Source organism: Taeniopygia guttata, chromosome 29 (genome assembly GCF_048771995.1).
Source record: "Taeniopygia guttata chromosome 29, bTaeGut7.mat, whole genome shotgun sequence".
Classification (NCBI taxonomy): domain Eukaryota; kingdom Metazoa; phylum Chordata; class Aves; order Passeriformes; family Estrildidae; genus Taeniopygia; species Taeniopygia guttata.
In genome coordinates this window covers 4064654-4077422 of record NC_133054.1, presented here as the reverse complement: position 1 = coordinate 4077422, position 12769 = coordinate 4064654, and the positions used below count along the sequence as shown (strand labels likewise).

The window sequence follows — 12769 nt, the reverse complement described above, 5'->3', positions numbered from 1 at the left end:
TTTTCCCTTTCCCGACTCTAAGATGGCGGCCCCAGCGCTCCCTCATGGAGGGGCGGGGCCTGCTTCGGTCACGTGACGGAGGAAAGGCGCCAATATTGCGGCGGGCGGGGGCGTGGCGTGTAACCACGTGACCAGCGCTCCCAAAGTGACCACGCCCACGATGAGGGCGGGGGGGCGGGGCCGAGGGGGCAATGGCGGAGGTGGGCGTGGCTTCGCTTAAAGGGGCCGCGCCGTACCGGGCTGGGGGAGTCCGTGACATCCCCCCGGTGCGGAGCGGGGCTCGGGGGGTGCAGCCCCCCCGGGGCTTCGTGAGAATGACCCCCCCCCATCCCGGTTGACTCCGCTGCGGCAGAGGATGGGTGTGGGATTAACCCCCCGCCCCGCCGTGTCCCCCCGGTGTTCCCCCGGTGTCCCCCCGGTGTCCCCCCGGTGTCCCCCGGTGTCCCGGGCGGTCTGGAGGGGTCTCACTGGGGGGACGCCTCATTTGGGGGTGGGCGTGAGACCCCCCGGGGGGTTCTTGGCTGTCGTGGGGCTGGCGGGGGTCACCGGTGGGGGTGACAGGCGGTACCCCCGGTGACACCGGGGGCGGCGAGGGGCAGCACCGGTTGGGCAGGGGAGGACGGGGAACACCGGGAGAGAACGGGCAGCACCGGAGGGTGACACCGGGGGAGGACGGGCAGCACCGGGGGGGTCACAACGGGGGGTGATACCGGGGGGGGTCACGGCGGGTGACACCGGGGGAGGAACGGGGCAGCACCGGGGGGTGACACCGGGGGGTGACACCGGGGGGTGACACCGGGGGAGGATGGCGGGACCGGTGGAGGCACAACGGGGTGTTACACCGGGGGGGTGATACCGGGGGGTGACGGGAGTCACGGTGGGTGACACCGGGGGAGGAACGGGGCAGCACCGGGGGGTGACACCGGAGGGTGAAACCGGTGGGGAGACACCGGGAGAGGGACGGGGCAGCACCGGAGGGTGACACCGGGGAGGAACGGGGCAGCACCGGAGGGTGACACCGGGGGTGACACCGGGGGAGGAACGGGGCAGCACCGGAGGGTGACACCGGGGGGTGATACCGGGGGAGGACGGGGCAGCACCGGGGGTGACACCGGGGAGGACGGGGCAGCAGCGGGGTGTGACGAGGAACACCGGAGGAGAACGGGCAGCACCGGGGGTGACACCGGGGGAGGAACGGGGCAGCACCGGGGGTGACACCGGGGAGGAACGGGGCAGCACCGGAGGGTGACACCGGGGGAGGACGGGGCAGCACCGGGGGGTGACGCGGCACACCGGAGCGGGACGGGCAGCACCGGGGCAGCACCGGGGGTGACACCGGGGAGGACGGGGCAGCACCGGGGGTGACACCGGGGAGGACGGGGCAGAACCGGGGGTGACACGGGGGAGGACGGGGCAGCACCGGGGGTGACACCGGGGAGGACGGGGCAGCACCGGGGGGTGACACCGGGGAGGACGGGGCAGCACCGGGGGTGACACCGGGGAGGACGGGGCAGCACCGGGGTGTGACGCGGCACACCGGAGCGGGACGGGCAGCACCGGGGCAGCAGCGGGGGTGACACCGGGGAGGACGGGGCAGCACCGGGGGGTGACACCGGGGAGGACGGGGCAGCACCGGGGGGTGACGCGACACACCGGAGCGGGACGGGCAGCACCGGGCGGGACCGGGGGTGACACCGGGGAGGAACGGGGCAGCACCGGGGGTGACGCGGCACACCGGAGCGGGACGGGCAGCACCGGGGCAGCACCGGGGGGTGACACCGGGGAGGACGGGGCAGCACCGGGGATGACACCGGAGCGGGACGGGCAGCACCGGGGCAGCACCGGGGGTGACACCGGGGAGGACGGGCAGCAGCGGGGTGTGACGCGGCACACCGGAGCGGGACGGGCAGCACCGGGCGGGACCGGCGCTAGGACCCGGCGCGGCGGGGCCCGCCCGGATTCCAGGCTGGCTCCCGGTGTGACGTCACGCCCGGTCCCGGCCCCTCGCGCTCGGGAAAATGCTGCTCTCGGTGCCGCCGCGCTCGGGGCTCCCCGCCTTCGCCTACAACAAGGGCGGCAAGAAGGTACCGGGCCCGGTGGAACGGGGGGCTCGGGGGGACCGGCCCGGTGGGGGCGGGGGCGGGGCCGGACCGGCGGGACAGGCCCGGGGAGGGGGGGAGGGGGGGCGGGGAATGGGAAACGGTGTGGGGGGGGTGGGGGACACCCCTCACACCCCTCACACACACACCGGGAACGGAACGGGACACCCGGCGGCGCTCGGTGCTCCGTTCCTCCCGGGGGTCCCGTGTGTTCGCCCCCCCCGCGCCGCCGCGCACCGTCCGTGCCTCAGTTTACCCACCCCGCCCCCGGTCAGTGGTGCCGGGGGAGGGGGGTCGCACACATCGTCACCCCCTCCCCCCCTCCGGGACACCCCGAGCTGAACGGGGGAGGGATTTGGGGCGGGGGGACAGGGACACCCGTGTGGGGGGGTGAGGGGGACCCCCGGGATGGGGGGGAGGGGGTTTGGGTGGGGGCAGGGGGGAAAGATGGGGAGCCCCAGAGTGGGGTGAGGGAGGGTCGGGGGGTCCCGGGCGGGGGAGGAGGGTGGGGGGTCTGTAGGAAGAGGAATGGGGACCCCCGGGAGGGGAGGGTGGGGAGCCGGGGGGGTTGGGGGGATGATGGGGAGATAATGGGGTCGGGGGGAGATGATGGGGTTGGGGGAAATATGGGGTCGGTAATGGGGTCCAGGGGGGAAATGATGGGGTCCAGGCTGAGATAATGGGGTTGGGGGGAGATAATGGGGTCCAGGGTAAGATAATGGAATCGGGGGAAATGATGGGGTTCAGGGTGAGATAATGGGGTTGGGGGGACATAATGGGGTCGGGGGGAGATAATGGGGTTGGGGTGAGATAATGGAGTCCAGGCTGAGATGATGGGGCCCAGGGTGAGCTAATGGGGTTGAGGGGAAATGATGGGGTCCAGGGTGAGATAATGGGGTCCAGGAGGGAGATAATGGGGTTGGGGGGAAATGATGGGGTCCAGGCTGAGATAATGGGGTCCAGGAGGGAGATAATGGGGTCCAGAGGGAGATAATGGGGTCTGGGTAAGATAATGGGGTCCAGGAGGGAGATAATGGGGTTGGGGGGAAATGATGGGGTCCAGGGTTCCCGGGGGTGGTGACGGCGTTCCCGGGGGGCTGAGGGGGTCTGGGGGGCCCGGGAGTGCTGGGGGGTTCCCCGAGTGGGGGGGGGGGGCTTCCCGCAGCCCCCCGGGATGGGCTGAACCCCTTTGGGTGGGTTCTGGCAGTCCCTCCCCACATCCACTTGGTCTCCTTGGGGAGGGGAGGGTTTTGGGGGGCTGCAGCAGAGCCGAGGTGGGTGCTGAGCCCCCCACCCCCCCCCCCCAGCAGCCCTATGTGCCCCCGGCCCAGCCCCTGGGCCCCCCCAGCCCCAGCCCAGCCGGGGGGGCCCCGGACCAGCTCAGCAAGACCAACCTGTACATCCGGGGGCTGCACCCCGGCACCACGGACCAGGACCTGGTCAAGCTCTGCCAGCCGTGAGTGGGGCTGGGGTCCCGCTGGGTTCTGAACCCCCCCGCCCCCACAGCCCCTCAGGGGGGGCTGGGGGTCCCATGGGTTCTGACACCCCCTTTTCCTCCCCCCAGCTATGGGAAGATCGTCTCCACCAAAGCCATCCTGGATAAAACAACCAACAAGTGCAAAGGTTGGGGGGCAGCAGGGCTGGAGGGGGGGTCCGGGAGGGGTTTTGGGGGGTCTCCCTGACCTCTCCCCCCTCCCCAGGCTATGGTTTCGTGGACTTTGACAGCCCCACAGCCGCCCAAAAAGCCGTGACGGCCCTGAAGGCCAGCGGGGTGCAGGCACAGATGGCCAAGGTATGGACCCCCCCTACCCCCACCGGCCCCCAGAGCCCCCCGGGACCCCCGCCAGGAGCCCGGGCAGCCCCCTGACCCCCTCCCCACAGCAACAGGAGCAGGACCCCACCAACCTGTACATCTCGAACCTGCCGCTGGGCGTGGACGAGCAGGAGCTGGAGGCGCTGCTGAAGCCCTTCGGGCAGGTGGTCTCCACCCGCATCCTGCGGGACCCCCACGGGGCCAGCCGGGGGGTGGGCTTCGCACGGTATGGGGGGCCCGGCGGCATTGGTACTCTGGGGGGGCTGCAGGGGGTGGGGGTATATAGGGCTGGGGGAGCTCAGAACCATGGGGAGAGTTGGGGGGGGATAGGGACTTGGGGGGCTGCACAAGGTTGGGGGGGGCTGCACAGATCTGGGGGGCTCAGGAGGATAGGGAGGGCTGGGGTGGTGAAGGACTTAGGGGTCTGCACAGATTTGGGGGGCTACAGGCGATGGGGGTGCTCAGGAGGATGGGGAGGGCTGGGGTGGTGAAGGACTTAGGGGTCTGCACAGATTTGGGGGGCTACAGGCGATGGGGGTGCTCAGGAGGATGGGGAGTGCTGGGGGGACAAGGACTTAGGGGGTGCTGCAGTGATTTGGGGGGCTGGGGGTACAGGGATTTGGGGGGGGGGGCTACACAGGTTTGGGGGGGTGCCATAGCTGGGGGGCTGCATGGGGCTGGAGGTCCTCAGGAGGATAGGGAGGGTTGGGGGGACAGGGACTTAGGGGGTCTGCAGAGATTTGGGGGGCTCAGGAGGATGGGGACGGTTTTGGGGGGACAAGGACTTAGGAGGTCTGCAGAGATTTGGGGGGCTGAAGAGATGGGGGGTAGATGGCGCTGGGGGGGCTTGGGAGAAGGGGGAGGGTGACAGGGACTTGGGGGGGCTTCCAGAGCTGGGGGGCTGCAGAGATGGGGGGTAGATGGGGATGAGGGGGGGCTCAGGAGGATGGGGAGTCCTGGGGGGGACAGGGACTTTTGGGGGGCTGCAGGGGATGGGGGGGCTGAAGAGGTTTGGGGGGAACAAGGACTCTGGGGGTCTGCACAGATTTGGGGGGGCTCAAGAGGATGGGAAGGGTGACAGGGACTTGGGGGGGCTGAGGAGGATGGGGAGCGCAGGGGGGGTGTGGATTTGGGGGAGCTTTTGGGGGGCACAGCGGGATGGGGAAGCTGCAAGGATGAAGGGTTTGGGGGGCGGGAATCGAGGGGGGCGCAGGGGGCTGGGGAGGGGGCAGAGGGGGTTTGGGGGTGCCCCCCATGCGGCCCCCCCGGCCCAGCCCCGCTGCCCCCAGGATGGAATCCACGGAGAAGTGCGAGGCCGTCATCACCCACTTCAACGGGAAGTTCATCAAAACCCCCCCGGGGGTGCCAGGTGGGTTTGGGGGTCCCGGGGGGCATTTTGGGGGTGCTGGGGGGGGGGGCAGCACTGACACCCCCTCCTCAGCCCCCCCAGACCCCCTGCTCTGCAAGTTCGCTGATGGGGGGCAGAAGAAGCGGCAGAGCCAGGGCAAGTTCGTGTCCAACGGCAGAGCCTGGGCCCGGGACGGCGACACGGTGAGCGGGGGACGCCTTGGGGGCTCTTAACATTTATTTTATATTTTCTTACAGATTTTATGAAAAAAAATGAGGTGTTTAGACTGAATTTTTAAAAGAAAATTTTGTGAATTTTAAGGATTAGAAAATTGTAGCTAAATTTTAAAAAAGCTATATAATATTAATATTTTTAATAATAATTATAATACTTAAATATTAATTTTAAGAATTATTATTATTATTTATTTAATATTATTATATTAAATAATATTATAATAATATTATTAAAATTATTAAAATATTTATTAAAATTATTAAAATTAAATTAAAATAATAATATAATATTAATATATTATTTAATAATAATAATAATAATAATTATTAATTAATATTTTAATTTTTAGTTTAGTAAAAACGTATAATTGCGTATATTTTTTAGTAAAAAAGTATAAATATATATATTATATGTATATATAAAACAATTATATAAATATGAAAAAATATATATGTATAGATAAAGAAGTATGTATATATAAAAATTATTATATATATAATGTAAATGTATTAAATTTAATATAATAAATACATTATTTATATAATTATCATATTAATAAACTTATGCAATATGATATTTTTAAAAGGTAAAGTAAAAATAAAATTATAAATGTTACTTTAAATTATACTTTATATAAAAATAGAACATTTTGGTATAATTTTTCTTTAGTTTTATGTACAACAGTTGTATTTTTTGCAGTTACTATAAGAGATTTTTTTAATTTTTGAAAAAGCTTAATTATTTTATAAAATGTTAATAGTGCTTCATGTAATATTAAAGCTGCATTAAATAAGTGTGATAAATTGCTAAACAGTTATTTATTAGCCAACTTATTATTTTAATGTAAATTTTTATATATATCACTGACAGAGCTGACAAAGCCACAATATATGATATATATATAGTAGATAACATATATTATGTATATATATTATATATATTTATACATATAGTTTATTTATATAAAAAATTACACGCTTTAAAAATAATTCTATTTTCATTTATGTATATATAATATAATATAGTTAATGTAATGTAATGTAATGTAATGTAATGTAATGTAATGTAATGTAATGTAATGTAATAATATAATATAATATAATATAATATAATATAATATAATATAATATAATATAATATAATATAATATAATATAATATAATATAATATAATGTAATATATATAATATATAATATATAATGTATAATGTAATATATATAATATATAATGTACTATATAATATATAAGAAACAATATATATATTTATAATTGCAACTTATACATGTAGGAAAACTTAAGTCCTTTTATTTATATTTATTTAATATTTTTATTTACATACTTCTTTTTACATACATTTTAAAATATTTATCCTATATATTAATATTATTTTATATTTTACCTTATTTTTAACATTTATATTTAAATTTATTTTATTGATGTACTTCTATTGATATATATTTTAATTAATTAATTTTAACATATTAATATTAATAATTATTTTATATTTTAAAATGTATTTATTTTAGTTTCTACTTATATGTGTTTTCTATTTTTATTCACACATTTTATTCACTCATACCCCCCCCAGGGCACCGTGACCTTGGCCTACGACCCCGCGGCGGCGCTGCAGAACGGGTGGGTGGCCCAGGGCCCCCCCGGGCCCGGCGGGGCGGGGGCTGCGGGCCGCGGCCCCCCCAGCCCTGACCCCCCGCCCCGCAGGTTCTACCCCGCGCCCTACGGGCTGGCCCCCGGCCGGATGCTGCCCCCCGCCGCCCTGGCCCCCTACCTGCCCTCCCCGGTCTCCTCCTACCAGGTACGGGGGCACGGGGGGCACGGGGGGTCCTGCAGGGTGGGGGTCCCCACCTGGGGCAGGGCTGGGGGACCCCCAGCTGCTCCCACCCGCTGTCACCCACAGGTCCACGGCCCCGCCTGGATGCACCAGTCCTACCTCGTGCAGCCCACGGTGAGCTGGGCTCAGTGCCACGCCCTGTGCCACACCCTGTGCCACACCCGGTGCCGTGCCCGGTGCCACACCCGGTGCCACTCCCAGTGCCACGCCCTGAGGGAGGGAGGGAGGGGTGGGAACCCCTGTGGATCTGCCCCACCCACCCTGCCCCGCCCTGATGGGGGAGGGGATACTGGAGCCCCGCCCCTGCCCCACCCACTTTTGCTCCACCCCCTGCAGACAAACCCCTCCCACTTTGCCAGAAAGCCACACCCACATTTCACAGGCCCCGCCCATTTGGGGCTCACTTTGGGGGTCCCTGGGTCCTGTCCCCTCCCCATGGCTGCAGAGTCCCCGTGTCCCCAGTGTCCCCCATGTCCCAGTGACCCCATGTCCCTGTGTCCCTCCCGTGTCCCCCCAGTGTCCCCCATGTCCCCTGTGTCCCATGCCCCCTGTGTCCCCACAGTCCCTGTCCCTGTGTCCCCCTCCATGTACCCTCAGTGTCCCCGTGACCCCTGTCCCTGTGTCCCCCTAGGTCCTGTCCCCGTGACCCCTGTCCCTATGTCCCCCTAGATCCTGTCTCCATGTCCCCATGTCCCCCATGTCCCCCATTTCCCCATTACCCCTCTGTCCCCCCTGTCCCCCCTGTCCCCCCTGTCCCCCCTGTCCCCCCTGTCCCCCCATGTCCCCCCATGTCCCCCCATGTCCCCCATGTCCCCCATGTCCCCCATGTCCCCCATGTCCCCCATGCCCCCATATCCCCCATGTCTCCCCATGTCCCCATGCCCCCATGCCCCCATGTCCCCCATGTCTCCCCATGTCCCCCATGTCCCCATGTCCCCATGTCCCCATGTCCCCCATATCCCCCATGCCCCCATGTCCCCCATGTCCCCCCATGTCCCCCCTGTCCCCCCGTGTCCCCGTGTCCCCGCGCTGACGCTGCCGTGCAGGGCGCGGTGCTGGCCCCCACCGTGGACCACGCTGTCCCCCTCCAGCCCTCTGTGGTGGCCCCCCTGGCCCAGCAGCTCGGCCACCTCTCTCTGGGCAGCGCTGGCACGGTAAGACCCCCCCGAGACCCCCCCTCAAAACCCCCGGGACCCCTCCCCGGGCCCCCCTGACCTCCCCCCACCACTGTCGCTGTCCCCAGTACGTCCCCGCTGCCGCCGCCGTCCCCGGAGCCTTCATCCCTCCGTACCCGCCGGTGCCGCCCGCGCTGCCGCTGGAGGTGAGGCTGGGGGTGCGGGGTGCGGGGTTTGGGGTGCGGGGTTTGGGGTGCGGGGTTTGGGGTGCGGGGTTTGGGGTGCGGGGTTTGGGGGTGCGGGGTTTGGGGTGCGGGGTTTGGGGGTGCAGGGTTTGGGGGTGCAGGGTTTGGGGGTGCAGGGTTTGAGGGAGCAGGATTTTGGGGGTGCAGGGTTTGAGGGTGCAGGATTTTTGGGGTTGCGTGGTTTGGAGGTGCAGAGTTTTGGGGTTGCAGGATTTGGGGTTGCAGGGTTTGGGGGTGCAGGATTTGGGGGTGCAGGATTTTTGGGGTGCCAGATTTTTGGGGTTGCAGGATTTTTGGGGGTGCAGGGTTTGGGGGTGCGGGGTTTGGGGTTGCAGGGTATTGGGGGTGCAGGATTTTTGGGGGTGCAGGGTTTGGAGGTGCAGAGTTTTGGGGTTGCAGGATTTTTGGGGTGCAGGATTTTTAGGGTTGCAGGGTATTGGGTGTGCAAAATTTTTGGGGTTGCAGGGTTTGGGGGTGCAGGGTTTGGGGGTGCAGAGTACTGGGGTTGCAGGATTTGGGGGTGCAGGATTTTTGGGGTGCCGGATTTTTGGGGTTGCAGGGTATTGGGGGTGCAGGATTTTTGGGGCTGCAGGGTTTGGGGGTGCCGGATTTTTGGGGTTGCAGGATTTTTGGGGTTGCAGGGTATTGGGGGTGCAGGATTTTTGGGGGTGCAGGGTTTGGGGGTGCATTAACCCCTCCCCACAGGACGGCGGAGCCGCCCCCACCCACGGCCCCATCGAGTCCCCGTCCGAGCCCGGCGCCTTCCCCTACCCCTACCCCAAGTAGCGGCGGGGGGGGCCCGGCCCGAGGGACCCCCCCAAATCCTCCGGGAGGGGCCGCGCCGGGACCCCCGCCCGGTGCCCACCCCCCCAAACCGCAGCCGAGCCCCGGCCGGGGGTCCCCGAGCCCGGGGTGGGGTGTGGGGGGGTCCCAGCTTTGGGTGCGGGGGGGGTCCCGCTGCCCCCCACCCCCAATATCCACCCCCACCTTCCCCCCCCTCGGAGGGCTTTTCTTCCTCCCGCGTTTTCTAAAAAACTAAAAAAGGAAAAAAAAAAAATTCCATACATGAAAAAAAAAAAAAGGCAAAAAAAAGAAAAAAAAAAAAAGGAAAAAGGAAAAAAAAAACCAAAAGAAAAAAAGGCAAAAAAAAAAAAAAAAAGAAAAAAGGCAAAAAAACCGAAAAAAAAGGCAAAAACCGCCGCCGCCGCCGCGCGCTGCCCCGGGGTGGGGGGGTCCGGGGGTCCCGGCCGCCCCCCCCCCCCTTTTCGTGCTTCCAGGGCCCGCGGCCCCGCCGGCCCCGGTGCCCCCCGTGCCTTCTGCTGCCCGGTGCCCCCGGCCCGGGGTCCGGGGTGCTGGGGGGGCCATGGAGACCCCCCCCACCCCAATCTCCGGGCGCAGCCCCCCCGCAGGGCCGGGGGTGCTCCCCTCCCCCTCCCTATCCCCTCCCCCCCCCCAGCCATTCCTGCCCCGGGGGGGTCGGTCAAGTGCAATAACCCCCCCAAAAACCCCCCAAAACGCCCCCCGCCCCCCAACCTTCAGCTTCGACGGGCGCCCCGAGGGTCAACCAGGCACTTTAGAGCCCCCGCGCCCCCCCGGGGGGACCCCGGCCCCCCATCCCCGCTGTCCCCCCCCCCCACACCCAGCGACAATCAGGGGGTCCCACGGGGGCGGCGCTTGCAACCAAAGATTGGGGGGGGGTCGCGGGGTGGGGGTGGGGGGGAAGCTGAGCGGCCCCACCCCCCCCCAAAAAAATGCTTCGCACCCCCCTCACCGGGGGTCTGTCCGTCCGTCCCCCCCGAATCCCAGACCCCCCCCCAAAATCGCTTCCAGCTCCGGGGCCGGCCGTGCCCCCCCCCCCCAATTCTGCCCAGGGGCCTCCCGGTTCTTCCAGCCCCCCTCCCCAAATTGCAGTGGGGTCCCCAGAGGGGTCCCCAGGACCCCCCCACCCCCCCCCGCCACACATCTACCTCACCCCACAGCTCGGGGGGCGCCCAGCCCCGGTCTGGGGGTGTCGGGGGGGGGTTCAGCGCTTTGCCCCCCCCCCCCCCTCCCCCGGGGTGACGCCCCCTCCCCACCGGTTTCAGCCATCACCCACCTCCCCCCCCCCCGTTGCTGCTACGGCCCGGCCCCCCCGGGCACGGCCCCTTTGGTCGGGGGGCTGTGGCCCCCCCAAGGAAGGAACCAAAGAGGGAGACCCCCCCCCCCGTCCCCTGGACCCCCCCTCGGGGCTGGGGGGGGCGCTGGGACCCCCGTGCTGAGCCCCCACCCCGCTGCTGGTTTGGAGGGGGGGCTGAGATTTGGGGTCCCATCGGTCCTGGGTTTTGTTTTGGGGGGGGGGGGGGAACTCGAGCTGCCAAGGAAAAGCCGAGACCCCCGCGCCCCCCCCCACATTTTCCCCGAGACCCCCCCGCCCCAGGCCCCCCCTTTAATTTATACGTAGCGCATTTTGTACAGGTTTTTAAGTTGCTTTTTTTTAAAAAAAAAAAAAAAAAATCTCGAGAGGTTTCTAGTTTTGTATTTTCTTCCTCCTGCTTCCGCGCTCGCCCCCGCGACCCCCCCCCACACCCAAAAAACACCCCCGCGACCCCCCCCCCACTCCGCCCGACACCCCCCCTTCGAGGTTGGTTTTTTTTTTTTTTTTTCTAAATAAAAAATGGCAAGAAACGGACAAAAAAAGCGTTTTGTGTGGTGAGAAAAGGGTGGGGGAAGGGAATCCCACAAAGCCCCCCTCCCCAAATTCAGGGGTCCCAACCCCCCCCCCCAAAAAAAATAATCGGACCACGGTGTGTTTATCAAACGTGAGTTTTTATTCTCCAACGCAACACGCGGGTGGGGTGGGGGGGGGGGGGGGGTCCTACAACTTTTTTGGGGAGGGGGTCGGGGTGGGGGTCGGGGTTGGGGTGGGGGGACATCAACAGGCAACAGCGAGGAGGGCGGGGGTTGGGGGGGCCGCCCCCCTCCTCTAAACCTTATCAAAAACGAGATTGGTCCTAAAAATATAGAAAGAAATAAATTTAAATTCACAAAAACCTGTACAATTATCAAAAAGTCACTAAAACAACACGGCTGGTAATAGAAAAGGCGGCGGAGGAGGGGGGAGGACAAAGAGAGACCCCCCCCAGCCCCTCCCCAGCCCCCCTGAGGGGGTGGGGGGCAGCCGGGGGGAGATTTTTGGGGGTGGGGGGTGTCAAACTGGGGTGAGGAGGGGGCAGAGGGAAAGGAGGGGGGCAACTTTTAACTGAACGAACACGAGAACGATACGGAGACTCCCGAAAAAGTTTCCCACGACAGAAAAAAAAAAACAACCAAAAAAACCAACCAAAAAAAAAACCCAAAAAACCAAAAATACCAACCCAAAAAAAAAAAAAACCTGACGGATCCGAAAACGTGACTTAAAACCACAAAAAAAGTCCGTTTACAGCGCAGTTATTTAGATAAAATATAAATATTTATGCGTAATATAAAGTCAGTTCAAATAGACTTCAAATCACCTCTTAGTTTCAAAGCAAAAAAATAAAATAAAATAAAAAGTTTCTGAGGTTTATCTGATAGAAAAAAGGCTACTTTGAGACGGGGGTGGGGGGGTTTTGGGGGGCGGGGGGCGCGGCCGGACCCCCCCTGCCCAGGTAGGTGAGTTGTTTTCAGTGCTCTGCGGGGCCTGGGGAGGGGGGGACGCGCCGGGACCCCCCCCCAAAAAAGCCCCTCTGGCCGCAGGACCCCCAGAGCGAGTACCCGTAATATCCTGGCTGGGGGGGGCTGCCGGGCTGGGCATGGGGGGGGTCCTGGCCACCCCCAAACATGGGGGGAGACCCCTGCCCCAAATTCAGGACCCCTCCCCACCCATTGCAACCCCCCCCCCACCCACCGTGGGGTTGGGGGGGTCACACCCGCCTGAGGCTTCAAGTCCATGGGGGGGGTGGGTGGGGGGTGGGGGGCAGGGGGCTGGACCCCCACCCCCCCCACACCCCGGGGCTTGCAGGAGCATCCCTGAGGGGCGAGGGGGCGGCCAGGACCCCCCCCCAGCCCCCCACGGCGGGGAGGGGGGGCCGGGCTCTTCCTGAGA

General features: G+C 60.9%; 1 protein-coding gene across 4 annotated transcripts; it reads left to right on the top strand.

The window, feature by feature from the left end:
• The first annotated feature begins 1875 nt into the window (after positions 1–1875).
• Positions 1876–11382, top strand: RBMS2 (RNA binding motif single stranded interacting protein 2). Of its 4 annotated transcripts, none has more exons than XM_041711590.2 (13): positions 1879–2084; positions 3407–3555; positions 3664–3722; positions 3800–3891; positions 3981–4138; positions 5202–5281; positions 5354–5463; positions 7086–7132; positions 7217–7310; positions 7413–7460; positions 8438–8500; positions 8590–8667; positions 9412–11382. In XM_041711590.2, exons 1-13 carry the CDS (start codon positions 2019–2021, stop codon positions 9490–9492), a joined length of 1125 nt encoding a protein of 374 aa, XP_041567524.1. In that variant the 5' UTR covers positions 1879–2018; the 3' UTR covers positions 9493–11382. The 4 variants fall into 4 exon arrangements, with proteins under 4 accessions (XP_072775792.1, XP_072775791.1, XP_041567524.1 ...); XM_041711588.2 differs by having other exon boundaries at positions 1880–2084; positions 8393–8500; XM_072919691.1 differs by having other exon boundaries at positions 1876–2084; positions 3410–3555; positions 7217–7460; positions 8393–8500.
• The last annotated feature ends 1387 nt before the right edge of the window (positions 11383–12769 follow it).